Source organism: Oncorhynchus mykiss, chromosome 28 (genome assembly GCF_057628025.1).
Source record: "Oncorhynchus mykiss isolate SJ-2025 chromosome 28, ASM5762802v1, whole genome shotgun sequence".
NCBI classification, from domain to species: Eukaryota; Metazoa; Chordata; class Actinopteri; order Salmoniformes; family Salmonidae; genus Oncorhynchus; species Oncorhynchus mykiss.
The window spans coordinates 10,043,151-10,065,649 of NC_143049.1; the positions used below are offsets into that span (position 1 = coordinate 10,043,151).

The 22,499-nt window shown below is 41.4% G+C and overlaps 1 protein-coding gene across 2 annotated transcripts in view; it reads right to left on the reverse strand.

The window, feature by feature from the left end:
- Positions 1–3,010: 3,010 nt before the first annotated feature.
- The window catches only part of LOC110508459 (uncharacterized), a 30,170-nt gene continuing 10,681 nt past the window's right edge, over positions 3,011–22,499 (reverse strand). Inside the window, exons 5-12 of one of the 2 annotated variants that reach the window (XM_021588986.3) lie at positions 20,844–20,954; positions 20,290–20,413; positions 19,173–20,127; positions 18,341–18,411; positions 15,574–17,942; positions 14,489–14,631; positions 13,647–13,735; positions 3,011–10,242 (exon numbers count right to left, since the gene is read on the reverse strand). In XM_021588986.3, coding sequence (XP_021444661.3) covers positions 8,315–10,242; positions 13,647–13,735; positions 14,489–14,631; positions 15,574–17,942; positions 18,341–18,411; positions 19,173–20,127; positions 20,290–20,413; positions 20,844–20,954 — 5,790 coding nt within the window. In that variant the 3' untranslated portion in view covers positions 3,011–8,314. Of the gene's footprint in view, positions 10,243–11,109; positions 12,159–13,646; positions 13,736–14,488; positions 14,632–15,573; positions 17,943–18,340; positions 18,412–19,172; positions 20,128–20,289; positions 20,414–20,843; positions 20,955–22,499 lie in introns of those variants that run through there. The other variant, XM_021588987.3, reaches the window with a different exon arrangement.

The following is a 22,499-nucleotide window of genomic DNA, read 5'->3' on the forward strand; positions in this document are numbered from 1 at the left end:
AGGTAGACAGGCAAAAACAAACAATACCTCACAACCATACAAACAGAAAGAACTGAACTAAATAGGGAGCTGATGAGACCAGGTGAGAAACAAACGCAAGTGAAATCAATGAACAAAAATAAAGGACGGGGCTACGTTCAAGAACACAAAGAAAAAGAACACAAGGTTGACTAAGAAAAGAAAAGCAGAACCTTAGCTTAAAGCTTTTTTTTTGAGTGGACAGCTTGATGACAACCAGTCAATTTTTATGTCACCCAGAATATATACCTCTGTTGAGATCACATACATTTCACACATATAGTCCAAATACTGACTTTTAGCAACTTCCTACGAGAATAGGCTTCACGTAAGGCAGATTAACCTGTAGCCATCATGTGAAGAGATTGTCTCTGAGCCTAAAAGGAATATGACTCTGGACATACACTGAAAAAAAGAACAGGTAAAGTCTTGGTCCCGTGTTTCATGAACTGTAATAACAGATCGCAGAAATGTTCCATACGCACAAAAAGCTTATTTCTCTCAAATGTTCTGCACAAATTTGATTACATCCTTGTTAGTTAGCATTTCACCTTTGCCAAGATAATCCATCCACCTGACAGGTGTGGCAAATGAAGAAGCTGATTAAACAGCATGATCATTACACACTTGCACCTTGTGCCGGGGACAATAAACAGGCCACTCTAAAATGTGCAGTTGTCACACAACACAATGCCACAGATGTCTCAAGTTTTGAGGGAGCGTGTAATTGCTATGCTGACTGCAGGAATGTCCACCAGAGCTGTTGCCAGATAATTGAATGTTAATTTTTCTACCATAAGCTACCTCCGTCGTCATTTTAGAGAATTTGGCAGTACGTCGAACCTGCCTCACAACCGCAGACCATGTGTAACCATGCCAGCCCAGGACCTCCACATCTGGCTTCTTAACCTGAGGGATCGTCTGAGACCAGCCACCCAGACAGCTAATGAAACTGTAGGTTTGCACAACTGAAGAATTTCTGCACAAACTGTCAGAAACTGTCTCAGGGAAGCTCATCTGCATGCTTGTAATCCTCACCAGGGTCTTGACCTGACCGCAGTTCGGTGTCGTAACCGACTTCAGTGTGCAAATGCTCACCTTTGATGGCCACTGGCACAGTGGAGAAGTATGCTCTTCACGGATTAATCCTGGTTTCAACTGTACCGGGCAGATGGCAGACGTGTGGGCGAGGGGTTTGCTGATGTCAACGTTGTGAACAGAGTGCCCTATGGTGTCGGTGGGTTTATGGTATTGGCAGGCATAAGCCATAGACAACTAACGCAATTGCATTTTATCGAAGGCAATTTGAATGCACCGAGATACCGAGATGAGATCCTGAGGCCCATTGTCGTACCATTTATCCGCTGCCATCACCTCATGTTTCAGCATGATAATGCACGGCCCCATGTCACAAGGATCTGTACACAATTCCTGGAAGCTGAAATAGTCTGCACACCCAGTTCTTCCATTTCCTGCATACTCACCAGAGAAAAATGGTGGTCACACCAGATACTGACTGCTTTTCTGATCTACACCACTACTTTTTTTAAAAAAAGATATCTATTCCCAGTCATGTGAAATCATGTGAAATCCATAGATTAGGGCCTAATGTATGTATTTCAGTTGACTGATTTCCTTATATGAACTGTAACTCTGTAAAATCTTTATAATTGTTACATGTTGTGTTTATATTTTTGTTCAGTGTATATAGAAACACCTCCTTCATTTGCATTTTTATCTTTCCTTTATAACCATGTGTAGCTACTACTGCATTAAAATAATTATGTGTGTTTCAGAGATGGCTAGAATGTAAAAATATTCTGATGTTAGTAAATTGACAATTTCATGAACCTTGTTTTGCAGGCTACATATGTTAATATGGGTTATTTTTTGTTCATTTATTTAGTTTTTAGCACTATTCTGAAAGGCTGATCTGAGGTAGACATGGGTTGTCTTGCTGGAAGATCCACTTGCGGCCCACTTTCAGCCTCCTGGCAGAGGCATCTAGGTTTTTGGCTAAATGTCCTGGTACTTGGTAATGTTCATGATGCTGTTGACCTTAGCAAGGGCCCCAGGACCAGTTGTAGCAAAATAGCCCCATGACATCAAAGCTCCACCACCATATTTTACAGTAGGGTTGAGGTATTTTCTGCCTATGCATTGTTATTTTGAATGACAAACTCACCGCTGGTGTGTGTGGCCAAAGACCTCTATTTTCATGTAATTTGATCATAGAACTGGTTCCAAACCAAGTGCCAAAGCCATTTAGCAAACTTCAGGCGGTGCTATGGTCAGATGAGATGAAAATAGAGCTTATAACGGGTTTACTAACGTGTTAGTTCTGTTAGCTATATTGACTATGACATTACTTTAGCTAATATGGTGACAATGATGTAGGCTGTGGGTAGCGGTTATGATATGACTTAACTTGGAAAGGTTTTTTCGCCTGGTCATATACAGCTGATGTGTTGTGCATTGAAGTCCACAAGCAAAGGGAAAAGGTGAGAGGAGGAGAGCATGTAGATGCGAGACGGAATACGTGGCTGCTATGAAAGGAAACTGTTTTTACCTGTGATCAGGGATGTATTCATTCCGCCGATTGTTGAAAAACGTTTATTAAATAGAAGCAAACGGAAGGGGATAAACATACCTGAATTTGTCCAATAGAAACTCTCGTTTGCAACTGTTGGACTAATGATTACACCCTAGATCAGCTAGATGTAGGCACGAGTTTGCATGGCGGTATTGAATGCGTCACAGTCTGTCCATGTGTCACTGTCCATCGCCTCAAATTTTTCTCTCGACCTGTGTGCACCCACGTTGTAAACTTTCATTCATAGGCTAGGTTGTAGCAACCTCGTGATGGGTTTAGGGAAGATTACAATGAACTGGGTGAATGGAATATGAAGGGTCCTCCCTCATCTTAAACGGCACCGACCTCCACTGCACTGTATGTATATTAGTCCTAAAAATGCACTCTCCAAAGCCACGCTTTTTCATTTTTCTTCTTTAATACATTAAATGTATCACACCAATGTGAACTTGAAAACAAGATGTACACACATGTAGATAATTCCAAGAGTCGTAGATGCTTTTCTGCAAAGTAACTTACAGTGTACAGTGACTTGACATAATATGTGAGTATTATAAACATGCTATAAAAGTGGATAATAATGATATAGAGAGGGACAGAAAGGAGAAAGGAGAGATATATAGTTGTTACATTTTGACGTAAAGTAAAAACAAAAACAAACAAACAAAAAAAGGAATGTCACTTTAGCTCAGTCGAGAGCCAACCAAGAGTCGCTTCAGCCCGGTCCAGTGGCAACCCATAGCTTTTATCCAAAGTGTATAGTGACAATACATAATAAGTATTATAATCATGTTATAAAAGTGGATAATGATAAAGAGCGGCAGAGAAAGGGGAAAAGATGGGATATAGTTGTCACATTTTGACAAAGTAAAAACAAATGTCACCAGCTCAGTCCAGAGCCAGCCAAGAGTTTGCATTCCGGGTGGCACAGAACTCACTCTGCCCTAACTTGGATTGCAGTTGGCTCTAGCAGGCTACTAGGAGGCGAATGTAGTGTTTGTGAAACTAGCTGGCTGGAACTAGTAGCCATCATGCAGTGAAGTCACCCTCAGTAAGTCGCTTTGGATAAAAGCATTTGCTAAATGGATATTATTATTATCTTAGGTCAATTGTTTCTCACAGTCACAAGCTTAGTCTGCCAGTACAGTTGACTTCAGAGCCAAGTGTTGTGTACGGAGGGAGGGTGGCGATGGAATTCTGTACAGCGACATCTTGATGCTTCATTTGCCTTCTAAAGTTTATCTTAGAGGATGAGTGCTGATCTAGGATTAGGTCCTCCCTATTTGATTTATTATGATCTGAAAGGCAAAACTGATCATAGATCAACACTCCTACTCTTGAGAATAGGGGGCCCAGGTTTAGGAGAGCTTCAGCCCTATTCCTATTCCTACACATTGTTACGAACGATTAACTAGCCTACTGATTTTGCTACACTCATGATGTCCAGAGGTCCTTGGCCTACTTACTTATTAACTACCAAACATATTCCAGAACACCTGCCCCAACAAGAAAATAAAACCTCAGTTACCCCTATCTATTTTCCTGAATTTTTTCAAACTTTTAATCTTTATTTTAATAAAACGTCCTTAACTAAGATACCAATATGTACACTAGTGCTGAGGGATTAGCCGAAATGTTGGTTTATTTTCAGTTTTAAAAAACTGATTCAATTATTTAAATTCCATTTTTTGTGAGCTCAAAGCGGAGTTTTTAGAGAGAAATCAAATCAAGCAGCACAAACAGTGGGACTTAGTAGGAAGTTGTGGTTTTCAACAGGCAAATATTCAACAGTTTACCACAGAAAAACATGGGAATTAACTAGTAATTAACTCAACAGAAAATGTTCTGGCAAAACACTCACCAGCCCTACAGTAGATAACGAATACCAGCTGGAAACAATTGGACTAACCTCTTGGCTGACAGCCCAAAGTGTTTTGTTGACCAATAATATCAGCTATCTTGCTAACTAACAAACTGAAAACCACACTAGTGCTGCTGGAAACCTCTCCTAGCATGCGAGCTCGACACAAACACTTGCTACAAACTTTCTCAACAAATGCACCACCACAATACCAAACCGGTTCAAATCCCCCCAGACTTAACACCTGCCCCACATAAGCACCCAAATGCCAACATTTATGCCTGGACAAGCTCCAATTATATTATGAAACCAATTAACTACCCTACTGACTTTGCTACACTCATTATGTCTAGGGCTCCTAGGCCTAGCTAAATAATCTGTAACCTGATGTAATGTGTGCATTTATGTAATAAGTAAGAGTATGCAAACTGTGTTGTTTGCATGTGCCCCCTAGAGACAGCAACCTTACCTTGGTCCAGCTCAGTAATGATTCCTTGGGTCGGCAGCCCAAGCTGATTCTTGACTTGTCCAGTTCATGGTGACAAAATAAATATATACAAAAACGATAGTACAATAAGGCATGCCCAAATGGAAAAAGGTAACTCAAACAAAAAATGGCAGGCTACTAGCCTCCTGATTACCTGCACCTGTGGGCTTATCAAAGCCTTGCTCAGCACCTGGACCCAGTTGCTGCTGCCCCCTGGGGATGGAGTGTGGAAATGCCAGTGTAGTGTCCAGGTGTGTTCATGCTTACTTAATTAAATAACAAACACCTTCCCCATAACACATCCTCCAAAAACGAAAATATTTTTTTTTAACTCACATAGCCACGACTATGTATTTCCAGAATTTTTCCAAACTTTACTTTACTTACCCCCCCCCCCTTTTTATGTTGTGTTCCTACAACTAAACTACCTAACCTATACTATAACAACATCTACAAAAGAACAAAGACATATAGGGAAGTTGTTTCTGTAAAAAAAAAAAATATGTCAAACTCAAATGATTGTGCCTTTAGTTACTAACTACTACTACCGTAGTTACTGGTATCAGCAGCCTGGTCTCATAGACTAGACATAACATACTAAATGTACATCTGTGACCCTGAAATTAAGGTTTTGGCATGGTTACGTAAGATAGAAGATTACTTGAAGAAAAAAATGGAAGGAGGGTGGTTGGATGGGCGTATAACGCAAACGTCTAGCAACCCAAAGATTGCATGTTTGAATATCATCATGGATAAGTTTTGCATTTTGCCAACTTTTCATCTACTGACTACTTTTTAGCTACTTTGCATGTTAGCTAACCCTAAACGTAACCCTTTAACCTTACTCCTAAACCTAAACCCTAGCCTAGCTAACGTTTTCCAGCTAGCAAACATTAGCATTAGCCACCTAGCTAATGGCAGCCACAACAAATTGGAATTCGTAAAATATCATCTGTTTTGCAAATTCGTAACATATTGTACATTTTGCAAATTTGTTACATATATTTTAAGGTTTGCAAATCCATAACATATACAAATTGTTATTTGTAACATATCATATGAAATGGATGACGGACATTCACAAATACAGTTGAAGTCGGAAGTTTACATACACCTCAGCCATACAGTTTTTCACAATTCCTGACATATAATCCTAGTAAAAAGTCACTGTCTTAGGTCAGTTAGGATCACCTCTTTATTTTAAGAATGTGAAGTGTCAGAATAATAGTAGAGAGAATTATTTTTTTCAGATTTGATTTCTTTCATCACATTCCCAGTGGGTCAGAAGTTTACATACACTCAATTAGTATTTGGTAGCATTGCCTTTTAAAATGTTTAACTAGGGTCAAACGTTTTGGGTAGCCTTCCACAAGCTTCCCACAATAAGTTGGCTGAATTTCGGCCCATTCCTTCTGACAGAGCTGGTGAAACTGAGTTAGGTTTGTAGGCTTCCTTGCTTGCACACGCCTTTTCAGTTCTGCCCACAAATTTTCTATAGGATTGAGGTTAGGGCTTTGTGATGGCCACTCCAATACCTTGACTTTGTTGTCCTTAAGCCATTTTGCCACAACTTTGGAAGTATGCTTGGGGTCATTGTCCATTTGGAAGACCCATTTGCGACCAAGCTTTAACTTCCTGACTGATATCTTGAGATGTTGCTTCAATGTATCCACGTAATTTTCCTTTCTCATGATGCTATTTTTTTTGTGTGAAGTGCACCAGTCCCTCCTGCAGCAAAACACCCCCACAACATGATGCTGCCACCCCTGTGCTTCACGGTTGGGATGTTATGCTTCATAGTTGGGATAGTGTTCTTCGGCTTGCAAGCCTACCCCTTTTTCCTCCAAACATAACAATGGTCATTATGGCCAAACAGTTCTATTTTTGTTTCATCGGACCAGAGGACATTTCTCCAAAAAGTACGAACTTTGTCCCCATGTGCGGTTGCAAACCGTAGTCTGGCTTTTTTATGGCAATTTTGGAGCAGTGGCTTCTTCGTTGTTGAGCGGCCTTTCAGGTTATGTCGATATAGGACTCGTTTTACTGTGGATATAGATACTTTTGTACCCGTTTCCTCCAGCATCTACACAAGGTCCTTTCCTGTTGTTCTGTGATTGATTTGCACTTTTCGCACCAAAGTACATTCATTCACTATTGTTTGTACAGATGAACGTGGTACCTTCAGGCATTTGGAAATTGCTCCCAAACATGAACCAGACTTGTGGAGGTCTACAATTTTATCTTGGCTGATTTCTTTTGATTTTCCCATGATGTCAAGCAAAGAGGCACTGGGTTTGAAGGTAGGCCTTGAAATACATTCACAGGTACACCTTCAATTGACACAAATTATGTCAATTAGCCTATCAGAAGCTTCTAAAGCCATGACATCATTTTCTGGAATTTTCCAAGCTGTTTAAAGGCACAGTCAACTTAGTGTGTGTAAACTTCTGACCCACTGGAATTGTAATAGAGTGAATTATAAGTGAAATAATCTGTCTCTGTAAACCATTGTTGGAAAAATTACTTGTGTCATGCACAAAGTAGATGTCCTAACCTACTTGCCAAAACTATAGTTTGTTAACAAGAAATTATGGAGTGGTTGAAAAACTAGTTTTAATGACTGCAACCTAAGTGTATGTAAACTTCCGACTTCAACTGTAAATACCATTCGAAATGTAACATATGGGGTGTATCGAATTTACATAAAGAATAATACGAAATACTGAGACCAGGTTGGTATCACCTGTATCTCATTCTTCTCTCAGATTGAATCCTGGAGAGTGCTTGGGTCAGTGTTTCCCTGTTAAGCCTTTGGTCGAGTTTGGTTCTTTGTCATTGTGTCACAGGTGTGACGAATGCCCTATACTGTGCATGTTTTGGCCCAGGTGCTCCTAATTTAGTATTTGTTAACTCCGTGATTAAATGAAAGATGTCTCCCTGTGTTTCCCCGCCCCATTATAACCCTTTCTGTTTGGGGTGTGGCCGCCTTGGGGGAGGTGCAGGTGCGAGGGAAGCTGTGTTTGTGTTGAAGCTTTGGCAGAGCTCCTTCGGGAAGCTTTGGTTTTACTAAGAGAAGTATCACCTTGTTGCAATGCTTTACTTCCACCTGAACTGACACCTGTTTTTGTTATGTGATGGTGTTACTTGTTTTAGGGTGTATCCTCCATCTTGTGCCGAACAAAAGCTTACGCTAATGTGGTTCACGGAAACTGAGATTGACCACTCTTCCATGTTCTTCTACTTAAACCCAAACTAAAAGAACCGGTGTTGTCTAATGGTAGAACTGTTCTTCAGAGCTCCCTATTCTTAGTGTAAACATAGGGTGGTGTCGTCTGATCTATGATACTGACTGAGTTTAGTCACAGCCCCTCTCGTCCAGGGTGTGACAATTGGGCATCTCATTCCCCCCTGAATCTTCCAAAGACTTATCGTCCTCATCTGCGTCAATGTCCTTAATGTGTTGGCATTGACTGATCTCATCACAGTAGTCTTTGCGGAGGCTATTCAGGTCAACATCCTTCATGGGTTGGTATTGACTGATCTCATCACTGTAGTCTTCGTGGAGGCTATAGAGGTTCACACCACTACTCATGCTCTTATCTGAGTCACGAGGGAGCTCTTCAAAAAACTCTTCATAGCTCTTCAAACTGTTTGATTGTTGGCACCTTGCCATGACTCCTGTTTCACTGACGTTTTTCCTACATCTACCATCGACTGTAGACAGTAGTTCCTTTACCAACACATCAGAACATTTCTCCCTACAAAGTCTTTTCGTTTTCAGGTGCTTCTTCAAATCAGTATGGAACATAAAACTCTTCGGACACACCGGGCACTTGATGGGGCCATCGTAGTGTTTTAACATGTGCCTTCGCATGTCACATGTCTTCGAAGTTGTTTTCCCACAAACATGGCACTTTCTGGAACAGTCTTTTGTGTGTCCTTTCAGATCATGTGGGAACTGGAAAGTGTCCCCACAGTGAGGACACTTGTATTCACCCGGGTTGGATTGATCAATCTCCTTCATGGGTTGGTATTGACTGACCTCCTGACTGTAGTCTTCATGGAGGCTATTCAGGTTAACATTGCTGCTCATGCTGATATCGGAGTCATGAGAGAGCTCTTCAAAGAACTCTTCAAAGCTCTTCAAGCCCAACACAGGCCCGATCCTTGAAGGCCCACCTGTGTTGCTCGAGCTTGGTTGTTGGCACCTTGTCATGACACCTGTTTCAAAAAAACTACTAGATCTACCATCTACGGAAGACAGTAACTCCTTCGCCATCACATCAGAACATTTCTGCCGACAAAGTATTTTTATTTTCAGGTGCGTCTTCAAATCAGTATGAAATATAAACGTCCTTGGACACACCGGGCACTTGATGGGGCCATTGTTGTTGTGCTTTAACATGTGCCTTCGCATATCCAGCATTCGAGCAGTAGTTTTCCCACACACATGGCACTTTCTGGAACAGTCTTTTGTGTGCCCTTTCTGATCATGTGGGAGCTGGAAAGTGTCCCCACAGTAAGGACACTTGTACTCACCAGGGACAGATTTGAGGTGGAGCCCGGTAGTAATTACATCATCAGAACATTTCTCCCTGCAAGATCTTTTTGATCTCAGGTGCGATCTCAAATCAGCATTTGATATGAAAGTCTTTGGACACGCAGAGCACTTGTATGCTCCATCGTTGAAGTGAAGTAGAAGGTGCCTTCGCAAACCCAGCATACGAGTAGTTATTTTCCCGCACACATGGCACTTTATGGAGCAGTCTTGCGTGTCTCCTTTCACATGTTGTTTTAGGTCTCCTTGCAGATCACTATTTTTTTTCAATTCAGTTTTTTGCTGGACACTTTCTCCACAGTAGTCATCCCCATTGTCCTCGCCGTTCTCGTTATTGTTCCCTCCACCCTCAGTCTTCTTCTCCTCACAGCTACTCTTCTGGTGTTCCTCTAAGTCCTCACTGAATTCAAAGTCTTGCCCACACTGGGTGCATTGATGTGACATCTGCTCAATGTGAGATCGCATGTGTCTTGTCAAGCCCAGTGTGTCAGTGAAAGTCTTGCCACAGAAAGAGCATGCTTTGACGCGTTGGCTTCTTTTGTGAGAGCTGTTGGATGGCTCAGGAGTTAGAGAGTCCTGAGGTACACTCTCTGAGCGTTCTTTTCTGTTCTGCCCTTCTGCCATATGACCACTGTGCTCCTCTGAGTGAAAGTTCTGTATGGGCTGTTGGAATTCCTCCTCATTTTTATGAGATGATGGACACTGAGGAGAAGGACGGACTCCACCTAGTGTTGAAAAGAGAGAAGTGAGCAAGACATCTCCATATTGGCATGAACTCAAACGAAGTCAAAGAGAACAGCTTAGTGCTTGAAGCTTAATACAGTGAAGGGATACTGAACTTTCCTCAAATAAACATCAAGAGGTAAGAAAAACGTCTAAAAATTGACATGAACTCAGTCGGAAAACAAGACAGATCCAGTGCTTCATAACAATAGAATATAACACATTTGAACACATCTCAATGCAGGTACGAATAGTATAAAGTGAAGCGATGCAGAAAATTCCTCAAAAAAACATCAGTGAGCTCCAAAAGTATTGGGACAGTGACAATTTTGTTGTTGTTTTGGTTCTGTACTCCAGCACTTTGGATATGAAATGATACAACGACTATGAGGTTAAAGTGCAGACTGCCCGCTTTAATTTGAGGGTATTTTCATCCTTATTGGTTGAACCGTTTAGAAATTACAGCACTTTTTGTACACAGTCCTATTTTAAGGGACCAAAAGTATTGGGACAAATTCACTTATATGTGTATTAAAGTATTAAAAAGTTAAGTATTTGGTCCCATGTTCATAACACACATTGAGTTTATACATGCATTTGCTGTTTGTTTTGGGAAGTGTTTCAGATTATTTCGTGCCCAATTGAAATGAATGGTAAATCATGTATTGTGTCATTTTGGAGTCTATTTTATTGTAAATAACAATGGAATATGTTTCTGAACACTTCTACATTAATGTGGATGCTACTAGGGTTGGGGCAGTATCCAGATGTCCACATCGTCATACCCAGTGGTGGTTCTAGCTTGTATGGCTCCCTGGGCGAGCCCCCCCCGTCAGCCACCCCAACAAAAACATAAAGCACCATTCTGCACTAACTGTCATTTTTATTACGACATTTGGAACAACACAAATAAATAATAAATCATTTAAAACAATATAAATATCAAAAAGAAGTAACAAAGACAAATAGAAACAAATTGTAGTATATAAATACAAAAAAAAAAAAGAATTATTACCCCATTACCCTATTGCTAACAAAAAACACACAAATGAAACTAAATTGCACAAATCCTACATCACACAAATAGAATAACACACTTATAAAGAAGAGAGCCTGATTATTACACTATTGCACTTCAAACACGAAACACACAAACTAAATTGCACAACTAATTGTGTTAGTACTGTACAAAGTTAGAGGTGCACTATTTGATAGATTCCCCCCCGCTCCCCCAACCTCCGGCTCTCACTGGGGAGACCTGAGGTCAACCTACCCCCACCTCCCTCCCCATCTCGTACTTCTGAGTGGGAGACCTTCCCAGGCAGTAGCCTGCCTAGCTCTCAAACTAGAATTGGGGCACCCACTCCGACAAGGTTAATTGACCCACAGTCCCACACGGTGACATGACATCATTGACGTACAAATGAGCGATAGAAAACCGACTGTGCAAATGTATATATATATATATATATATATATATATATATATATATTTTTTTTGTATTATTTTTTTATGGTGCGGGCGCCCCATACCGCCACCGGCAAGATGCTGCCCTGGGCTGCTGCCCATGTCGCCTATGCCTAAATCCGCCACTGGTCATACCATCCTTCTCTCATCCTGGGATTTATATTATTACCGGTTTAGTACACAAGGGGGCGCCAAAGCATGCTAAAAAGACCATTGGGCGTCTGTTACCAGAATGCTAACAAAATTAGCACAAGTAATAGCAAATGTCCATGGAGGCTGCTAGCTAAATATGATGAGAGCAAACGAGAGACATTGCGCAAATGAACATGCTTGTCTGAAGGAAGAACTGTCTCTGAAGCAGCATGTGTACACACTGTGTCTGTATGGAGTCTGGAGTCTCTAGGGCAATAGGCCTGCCTGCTCTGCTTGGTGAAGATGGGGGAGGAGTAGACTGGCCATGAATGGAGAGGAGAAAAAATGCAAGGAAATCAAAAGATCGCAGTGGCAACTGTACAAAGAGCTTTGACTTCTCAAACACTGCAGAAATCTTACACAATATGATTTGCCCTTAATTCAGTAACTTACTTCGATAACTAGCAAGTTAAACTTAGGGGTCACGTTAATGCAGAATTCTAAATATTTCACGCAGGAAAACAAGAACGCATAAGAAATCTCTTGCTGTGTTTGTAAATCAGATCTAAAATGCTTCTTATTGTAATTTCAGTCCATTTGAGATGAGAATTCACGAACGGGTATTCTATCAGCAGACAGCACTCTGACTGATGTGTAGCTATTTTTCTCTGGTACTTTTCTCTGGTAAAATGCGAGATTAACTTTAGGAAATGTAGCTGGCTACATTCTTTCTGTGATAAACATTAGAAATATGACGGCCATGCATCGTTTTTGCAAAAAAATGCTTTTTCATTGTAAGCTCATTTACTCATATGGCTGCAAACCAAATAGCGGTGCACTTCTGTTGTCATCCGATGAAAATGAAGCTATTTTCTGCCAAATGTGATGCACTAATATATTTTCTGTGAAGGAAAACTATAGTTGAACGTGCCTGTCAATACACAGCTGGACTCACCAGCTCCCGCCAGCTCCCGCCAGCTCCCGCCTCCCCCCCCCCCCCCCCCCCCAAAAAAAATGCTAACCTCCCCTGTTATTGTAATGGTGAGAGGCTAGCATGTCTTTGGGGTATTATATTTGTGCCTCTGTCACTTTCTCACTTCATTCAGGATTATCCGTAATCATTGGAACATCCACATTAATGTAGACGTTTTTAGAAACATATATTCTTATTTACAATAAAAGTGACTCCAAAATGACACAATACATTATTTACCATTAATTTATATTGGGCACAAAATAATCTGAAACACAACTGAAACAAACAGAAAATGTATCCAACAGATTTGTAGTCACAAGCTTGATGTAGTGATTGCGTGCTCTGAATATGGGACCAAATACTTCACTTTTTACTACTTTAATACACATTAGTGAATCTGTCCCAATACTTTTGGTCCCCTAAAATGGGGCACTATGTACAAAAAAAAGTTGTAATTTCTAAATTGTTCAATCGATATAGATTGATTAAAAAAAAAACTCTAATTAAAGCGGACACTCTACACTTTAACCTCATAGTGGTACCACTGTACCATTTCAAATCCAAAATGCTGGAGTACAGAGACAAAAATAAATTCAAAAACTGTGTCACTGTCCCAATACTTTTGGAGCTCCCTGTAAGATGCAGGGAAAGTGTTTACTGAACTCGCATGGGTATGATAAGCACTAGGCATGAATAGCATGGACGTTTAGGTATAGGAACCATTTTCTCCGCATCTTTAATGCTGTCATTTACAGTTTTGTTCTTTATTTCAGAAGTTCTGCACGAGGAGCTCGACGTTCAGTGTTCTAAACACTAAGGAACACTCCTTACCAGAATCATTGACAGAGGTCCTTTCATTGACAGAGGTCCTTTCATTGACAGAGGTCCAAAGTTCTTTATATGATGGTTCAGCATCTTCCCTGAGGACAGACCAAAATGAAAGTCAGGTAGGATTTTCAATGGGTAAGTTCACTGCCAAGATCCTACAGTGCAAAAAGTGAAATCTAAGCAAGCCATAATGTCTTATATTGAGTGATAAGCTAAATTATATAACGTCTTTGGCCAATAATTTGGCTTATGTTAACCAGAAAAAAGGCATAATAGAAGTAATTTATCTCATTTCAATATTTTTTTTACCTTAATAACATTTACATTTTTAGCAGACGCTCTTATCCAGCGAGACTTACAGTTGTGAGTGCATACTTGTTCAGATTTTTTATGTTTTTCATATGGGTCCCCCGTGGGTATTGAACCCACAAGCACCATGCTCTACCCAACTGAGCCACACAGGACCATATCTTGTATTAAGCATTTTTTAAATTTAAAATAAGCAAAATTATCTGCCAATGACGTTAAATAATTTAGCTTGGTAGAGAAAAACGAATAAAAAAATGTAAGTGAATTATCCCTCAATATATTATAGCTTGCTTTCGATTTCACTTCCTGCAGCGTAGCCACCACTGTAGCGACATTCAAATCTGTTTTTCATCCTTCCCCTAATACCCCTCGAATCAGCGACCGATTCAGTCCTCTCTGTACACTAGGTGACTGTATTCTCTGATCAATCAATTATATTAATAAGTCAATTTACTACCTGGGAGAAAAGAAAACCAGCAGCACTGCAGACCTTGAGGCCTGATTTTGAATACGTCTGTTCCACAGCTGACACTCACTCAGTCTCAGGTGAGTGCTCTCTTTTCACACCCTTTGCCTCGGTCTTCTCATTTCTGACACCACGTCCTCTTCTCTCTTTCCTCTTTCTGCCTCTTCTTTTCTGTCCTTGGGAACCCGTTGCCTCAGCCTGCAGTTTCCCTCTCTGTATACAATATATATGATAGTCATAAAAATGCACAGTCTGACTCAAAGCCATGCCTTTTCATATGTTTTCTTTAATGAATTTAAATGTACCACACCTATGTAAAACGTCAAAACAAGGCGGATATAAACATGTCGATAATACTAGATAGATAATACTAGACGGCGTAGACACTTATCCAAAAGTAACTTACAGTATACAGTGACATCACATGATATTAACGTGTTATAAAAGTGATATAAAAGTGGACACTTAATGATAGCGAGGGAGAGAAAGGGGAAAGATATAGTTGTCACATTTTTACATGAAGTAAAAACAAAAAACAAACAACAAGAGTAATGTCATTTCAGCCCAGTCCAAAGGCAACGCAGAGTTTGCCCCCCCAGGTGGGGACAAAACTCACTCTGTCACAATGGTGCCGTGACTCAAGATTACAAATCGGCTGTAGCAGACTAATAGGGAGTGAGTGTAGTGGGTGTGGAACTAGCAGTCTGGAATTGGTAGCCGTCATGGGGTGATGTCACCCGCGCCGAGATCTCACGGCAACTATTTCTCATTGAGTCTGTCAGCACGGTTGACTTCGGTGCCAAGGGTTGTGTACAGAGAGAGGATGAGATGGAACTCACTCGGTTACAGCAACATGTTGGTGCTCCATTTGCCTTCCAATCTGGGCCCATATTCCTAATGCTTCTCAGAGCCGGAATGCTGATCTAAAGATCAGCTCTTCTTAGTTATTCTGATCTGAAAGGAAAAACTTATTCTAGATCCCTTCTACTCTGAGACACTTTGTGAATACAGCCCCAGGTTTAGGAGAGCTATGGCCATACAATACAATGAAATATAGGGAAAGTGGTAGGAAGTTGTTGCCGTCCATCATTTTCTTAAAACCTCAAATTGCAGTGCCTTTAGTATTGTCGTATCTATTGTTGATACCGGTATCACCTGTATCTCGTTCTTCACTTCTCCGCTCGTCTCTGATTGAGAATCCTGGAGAGGGCATGCCTCAGTGTGGGACACTTGCTCCTCTGTTAAGCATTCGGTTGAGTTTGGTTCTTTGTCATTGGCCATCTCATTTCCCCCTGAATCATCCACAGACCTTCTGTCCTCCACTGGGTCAACGTCCTTAACGGGTTGGTATTGACTGATCTCAGCCTGACTGTAGTCTTCATGGAGGGTATTCAAGTCAACGTCCTTAACGGGTGGGTATTGACTGATCTCGTCACTGTAGTCTTCAGTGGTCATGATGGAGTCTTCGTGGAGGCAATTCAGGTCAACATCCTTCATGGGTTGGTATTGACTGATCTCGTCACTGTAGTCTTCGTCGAGGCTATTCAGGCTATTCAGGTTCACTTCACTACTTATGCTGTTATCGGACTGCTGCAAGTCATGAGAGAATTCTTCAAAGAACTCTTCAATGCTCTTCAAAGGCCTGGCTGTGTTGTTAGAGCTTGGTTGTTGGCACCTTGTCACGACTCCTGCTTCATTGACATTTTCCCTACATTTACCATCTGCTGAAGAGAGTAATTCATTCATCATTACATCAGAACATTTCTCCCGACAAAGTTTTTTTGTTTTTAGGTGCATCTTCAAATCAGTATGGGATATAAAAGTCCTTGGACACACCGGGCACTTGTACGGGCCATTGTTGTTGTGCTTTAACATGTGCCTTCGCATATCCAGCATTCGAGCAGTAGTTTTCCCACACACATGGCACTTTCTGGAACAGTCTTTTGTGTGTCCTCTCAGATCATCTGGGAGCTGGAAAGTGTCCCCACAGTAAGGACAGTTGTACTCACCAGGAACAGATTTGACGTGGAGCCCGGTAGTAATTACTTCATCAGAACATTTCTCCCTGCAAGATCTTTTTGATCTCAGGTGCGATCTCAAATCAGCATTTGATATAAAAGTCTTTGGACACGCAGAGCACTTGTATGCTCCATTGTTGAAGTGAATTAGAAGGTGCCTTCGCAAACCCAGCATACGAGTAGTTATTTTCCCGCACACATGGCACTTTATGGAGCAGTCTTGCGTGTCTCCTTTCAGATCAGGTTTTTTGTCTCCTTCCTGATCAGGTTTTTTGTCTCCTTCCAGATCAGGTTTTTGGTCTCCTTTCAGATCAGGTTTTTTGTCTCCTTCCAGATCAGATTTTTTGTCTCCTTCCAGATCAGATTTTTTGTCTCCTTCCAGATCAGGTTTTTTGTCTCCTTCCAGATCAGGTTTTTTGTCTCCTTCCAGATCAGGTTTTTTGTCTCCTTCCAGATCAGTTTTTTTGTCTCCTTCCAGATCAGTTTTTTTGTCTCCTTCCAGATCAGGTTTTTTGTCTCCTTCCAGATCAGGTTTTTTGTCTCCTTCCAGATCAGGTTTTTTGTCTCCTTTCAGATCAGTTTTTTTGTCTCCTTTCAGATCAGTTTTTTTGTCTCCTTTCAGATCAGTTTTTTTGCCTCCTTTCAGATCAGTTTTTTTGGCTCCTTTCAGATCAGGTTTTTTGTCTCTTTTTAGATCAGGTTTTTTTTTCAGATCAGGTTTTTGCTGTACAGTTCTCCCACAGTAGTCATCACCATTTTCCTCACTATTATCCTTTTTGTTCATCTCACAGCCATGATTCTGGTGTTCCTCTAAGTCCTCACTGAATTCAAAGTCTTGCCCACACTGGGTGCATTGATGTGACATCTGCTCAATGTGAGATCGCATGTGTCTTGTCAAGCCCAGTGTGTCAGTGAAAGTCTTGCCACAGAAAGAGCATGCTTTGACGCGTTGGCTTCTTTTGTGAGAGCTGTTGGATGGCTCAGGAGTTTGAGAGTCCTGAGGTACACTCTCTGAGCGTTCTTTTCTGTTCTGCCCTTCTGCCATATGTCCTCTGTGCTCCTCTGAGCGTTGGCTTTTTTTGTGAGAGCTGTTGGATGGCTCAGGAGTTTGAGAGTCCTGAGGTAAACTCTCTGAGCGTTCTTTTCTGTTCTGCCCTTCTGCCATATGTCCTCTGTGCTCCTCTGAGCGTTGGCTTCTTTTGTGAGAGCTGTTGGATGGCTCAGGAGTTAGAGAGTCCTGAGGTACACTCTCTGAGCGTTCTTTTCTGTTCTGCCCTTCTGCCATATGTCCTCTGTGCTTCTCTGAGCGAAAGCTTCTTTTGTGAGAGCTGTTGGATGGCTCAGGAGTTAGAGAGTCCTGAGGTACACTCTCTGACCGTTCCTCTCTGTTCTGCCCTTTGGCCATATGACCACTGTGCTCCTCTGAGTGAAAGTTCTGTATGGGCTGTTGCAATTCCTCCTCCCTCTTATGAGATGATGGACAATGAGGAGAAGGACGGACTCCACCTAGTGTTGAAAAGAGAGAAGTGAGCAAGACATCTCCATATTGACATGAACTCAATCAAAGTAAAAGAGCACAAGACAGATCTGGTGCTTGATAAAAATAGAATAGACCACAGTTGAACAAAGCTCAATAAAGTGAAGGGATACAGAACTTTCCTAAAAATAAAGAACAAGGTACTGCAGCCTTATAGATGCAGAGGAAGTGTTTACTGAACTCGCAATGGAATGATAAGCACTTAGCTACTCTCACAGCAGAATATCATGGACATTTAGGTCTAGTAACCACTTTCTTTGCATCTTTAAGCCTGTCATTTCTAGTTTCTTCTTCTTTATTCAGGAGTTTTGTATCTCTAAGGAGTTTGATGTTCACTGCTCCACACTCACTAAGGAACTTCTCTTACCAGACTCATCGACAGTGGCCCCTTTATTGACAGTGGTCCAAAGTTCATTATCTGATGGTTCGGCATCTTCCCTGAGAAGAGTCCAAATATTAAAGTCAGTTATGATTTTCAATCGTCGAGTTTATTGCCAAGGTCCTACCCAGCAAACTGAGAACATTCCCAGAACATAAAGCTAGGGTTTATAAATAACATTAGGTTAACATTCCAAAAACATTGAAAATAATGTTTTTCATACGTTTTTTTGTTGTTGTTCAGAAAACGTATTAAATGAAATACCCATGGAATGTTCTAACATTCACTAAAATGTTGTGCACAACATCTGTAACAACCACCACAGAACATTCCCCAAACGTTCTCCAGGTTATGTAATAACAAAATGTACCAGTAATGTTTTTCAGAACATAGTGAGGCAGCAAAATATTAGAGCAACGTTCTGGGAACGTTCTTGCAACAGCAGGCGAATATTTTATACAAACATTGTATAATCATCAGTACAGCTGGACAATTTTTGTGTTATGAGAACATTTGTGGCAACCTAACAAATATTCTGGGAACTTTCATAGAACCAATTTTGGTTTGCTGGGTAGCCAATACTGTAGGGGCCTTCAAATCTGGGTTTTGAGGTCTGCACCACTGTTGGCTTTCATCCTTCCCCTAATACCCCTCGAATCAGGGACCGATTCAGTCCTCTCTGTACACTAGGTGACTGTATTCTCTGATCAATCAATTATATTAATAAGTCAATTTACTACCTGGGAGAAAAGAAAACCAGCAGCACTGCAGACCTCGAGGCCTGGATTTGAATACGTCTGTTACACAGCTGGACACTCACTCCGTTTCAGGTGACCGCTCTCTTTTCACACCCTTTGCTTCAGTCTTCTCATTTCTGACACCACGTCCTCTCCTCCATTTTTTCTTTCTGCCTCTTCTTTTCTGTCCATCTTTTCTGTCCGTTGCCTCGGCCTGCAGCTTCCCTCTCCTTATGATCAGCTTTAGCGAGGTCTTGGGCAATGACATATCGCTAATGTCAAGCGTATGTACTCCAACCTTTTCGATCTTTAATCTTGTGATACCAGGTCCCATTTTCTGTCCTTTCTTTCTGCCTCTCTTTTTCGGTACCTGGGAACTCGTCGCCTCAGCCTGCACTATCCCTCTCTTTAGGGTCAGTGTTAGTGATGACTTGGGTGGCGGCGTATCGCTTACGTCCAGTGTGTCTGTTTCAATCTGCTCGTTTGCAACGCCACGTCCTCGTCTCCGTTTTTTCTTTCTGCCTCTTCTTTTCGGTCCTGGGCGTCTCGTCGCCTCAGCCTGCAGTCTCCCCCTCCTTAGAATCAGTGTTAGCAAGGACTTGGGGAACGGCATATTGTTCATGTCAAGCCTGTTCAAACGCAGTACAGGCTGACGGCGCAGACAGGCAGCTGTCAAGCGGCTGGTTTTCAGCCCGCTGCGTGTCTGAGGGCAGAGAACAGCTTCTTCTCTCCTAGTCTCTTTGATTGACTCTTTGACGATCGTCTTGCGTTTAGCCATTATATCAGTGGCGTCGTCTATAGTTTTGACCTCGACAGAAGCAGAACCAGCTGGTGGCTTTACAGTCCAGACCCTACAATCTGCCATTCGGCAGTCCCAGCTCATCTCTGGTTCATCACAGGGGAAAGGGCTTTGATATCCCTGCATGGTGGGATAGGACTGTCTCTCTGGGCCAGCTTGGTAAGAGGCACTTTCTTCCTTCACAGAGGAAGGGGAAGACAGTGAAGAGAGGATGTAGTCACCACCAGTGGACCTTAGAGCTAGAAACAAGGAGAGCATCACAAGTAAACATCAGGAATAACTATTGAGATCAATGAGAACTTTTTTTCTTCATTTCCTGCATTTCCTCCGTTCTACCCATAAACATAGAAATTCAGGCAAACAGGCAAGTAAATTATTTCCAAATCCTGTACCCCACCTACCATTGGTGTCTAACTGTTTTCCATTTTTATGGTGATGGAGGAGTGCCTGTAATGGCTCAGGGTGAGCCACAGACTGCACACACTCCTCTAAGAGAGCAGGGGCCAGGTTGAGCCACGATGCAGTCTAAGAGGTAGAGAAAGTAAAAATGGCGTTTCAAGGTCTTGACGGGAATCAAAGGCACTTTGGGCCAAATAATTACTTGAGATCCGCATGCATACTGGGTATGGTGCGCAAGCACTTGATTCAAGGTTTGTATTTGATTGCTAACAATCAATGTACAAATTCTAGCAGTCTACATTAAAACCACGGACAACATTTCAAACTCCAAGACGTGTTCATTATTTGTGGGATATATGTCAATTGCAGTGAAAATGCTACATTTCGTTTTCAGTTGTATCAGAACAACCAGAAATTGTAGCAACCGGTAGCATACTGTAAACTTTTTGCATTCATCCCACTTTCACGCTGACATGTAAGTAAGTACTTGAGTACTCAAAACACAAAAATGCACATCCGTAATGCATACCTCAAATGATGTACAGTACAATAATACCTGTTTAATGTTTGGAGTAGGAAGCAGTTTCTCCAGTCTGGACAGGAACTCCCACACCAGAATCTGCAGTGTTGAGTCATACTTGGGGCCAAACTCCTCTGGAAAAACATTCTAAAATACAGGACAAGCAGATGACAGTCAAAAGTACATACATACATCAATGTATGTCTCTATTAACACAAGCCTAGAAATATGGTTATTGGGTTGCTATTCATGGGAACGAGTTCCATTGAAATGAATGGCTCACTTGGCACCAGATTGGAATCGGAAGCAATGAAATGCAATCATTTCACTTTCCCCCAGCATATTTTGACACTGGCCGTGTCCAAAATCTGTTTCGCCTACTACTAACTAAAACAATATACTGTGTACTAATTATACTACATGCTAATTAGAACGTACTGTTAAGTAAAAACGAATGCAGCAAGCAACAAATATCAACGTACATTAGATTAGATTAGAATACGCCTGGTATTCATACTGAGAAAACCTCATCTAATGTTCGATTGAGTCGATTCCTGCCGTTGGTTCATTTTGATACAGCGCATCACCTTATCTTGATTATCTTCCTCAATCGTGTGCAGCGAATTCTACTAGACGAAAAGCCGCAATGAGTATGACATCCTGGTGTTTTAAAATATACTACATTTTTCAAACACCTGACCTAGGTTCTGGTTTCAATGGCGGACACGCCACGGCCTACGTCACAACCTTATCCGCTTCAATAAAATAGAAAACATTAACTAGCAAGATGGAGATCACAGAGGTTATTTTTAATGAGTGCATTTCGCAAGTGTAAATGTAATGTACCAAAAACACTTAGCAATGGCCTCCCTAGTGCACTCGCGATGGCCGATGCGTCATTTTGCACGCTTTGGATTTCAAAGCCATATCCGATATATCTTGATGGTAAAATTGTGTGCTTTGAGCTCAATAATGATCGTTGGGAAATACAGTTATACCTGCAGAAAGCTGACCATCCTCTCTTTTAATATGGACAACTAGTTGTTTCCAAAGCAGTTATTTTACCCCAGTAGTTGCATTTTGAAATGTTATTCACTCACGGGGGGGTGGGGGGGTGAGAACATTACAGAACTCACTCATTACAGCAGCCGGCTCCAGAGAAACAGGAAGGTACAGCGGCAGGGCAGACCATTTTATTACAGGAATCATGTGGATTATGCAATTTACTGTTGATCAAATTCATGGTTTTATCCGCCCCAAATATAGGACGTTTTGATTGAGCTGACCAGGTAGAATGTGAAGCTCGCACCAGTTTCATTCCAAGTGCCAATGCCGTAGCAAACTCCAGGGGACTCATTTATCAATATTACGTCGTAACTATTCTAAAACAATACATACGGAAGGAATTTAGAATATTCGTCTGCATAGTGATTTATCAAACAATCCTACGAGCATCATACACACACACACAGGTGGTCGATTACCATTGTTTTCAGACCCAGTGCTTGTGCACAGCCTTTGCCATTTGCATTTTGAAACTCCCATAGTTAACCATTATATGATGAAAATCATCCCTTTAAAGCCCGTTGTGAATATACAACCCCGTACCATGAAATACAATGGCTCAACCACAAAAATAAAATATTTTTGTTACTTTTGATCCAAGACTGTAATAAAAGCTGCTAGTGTTAG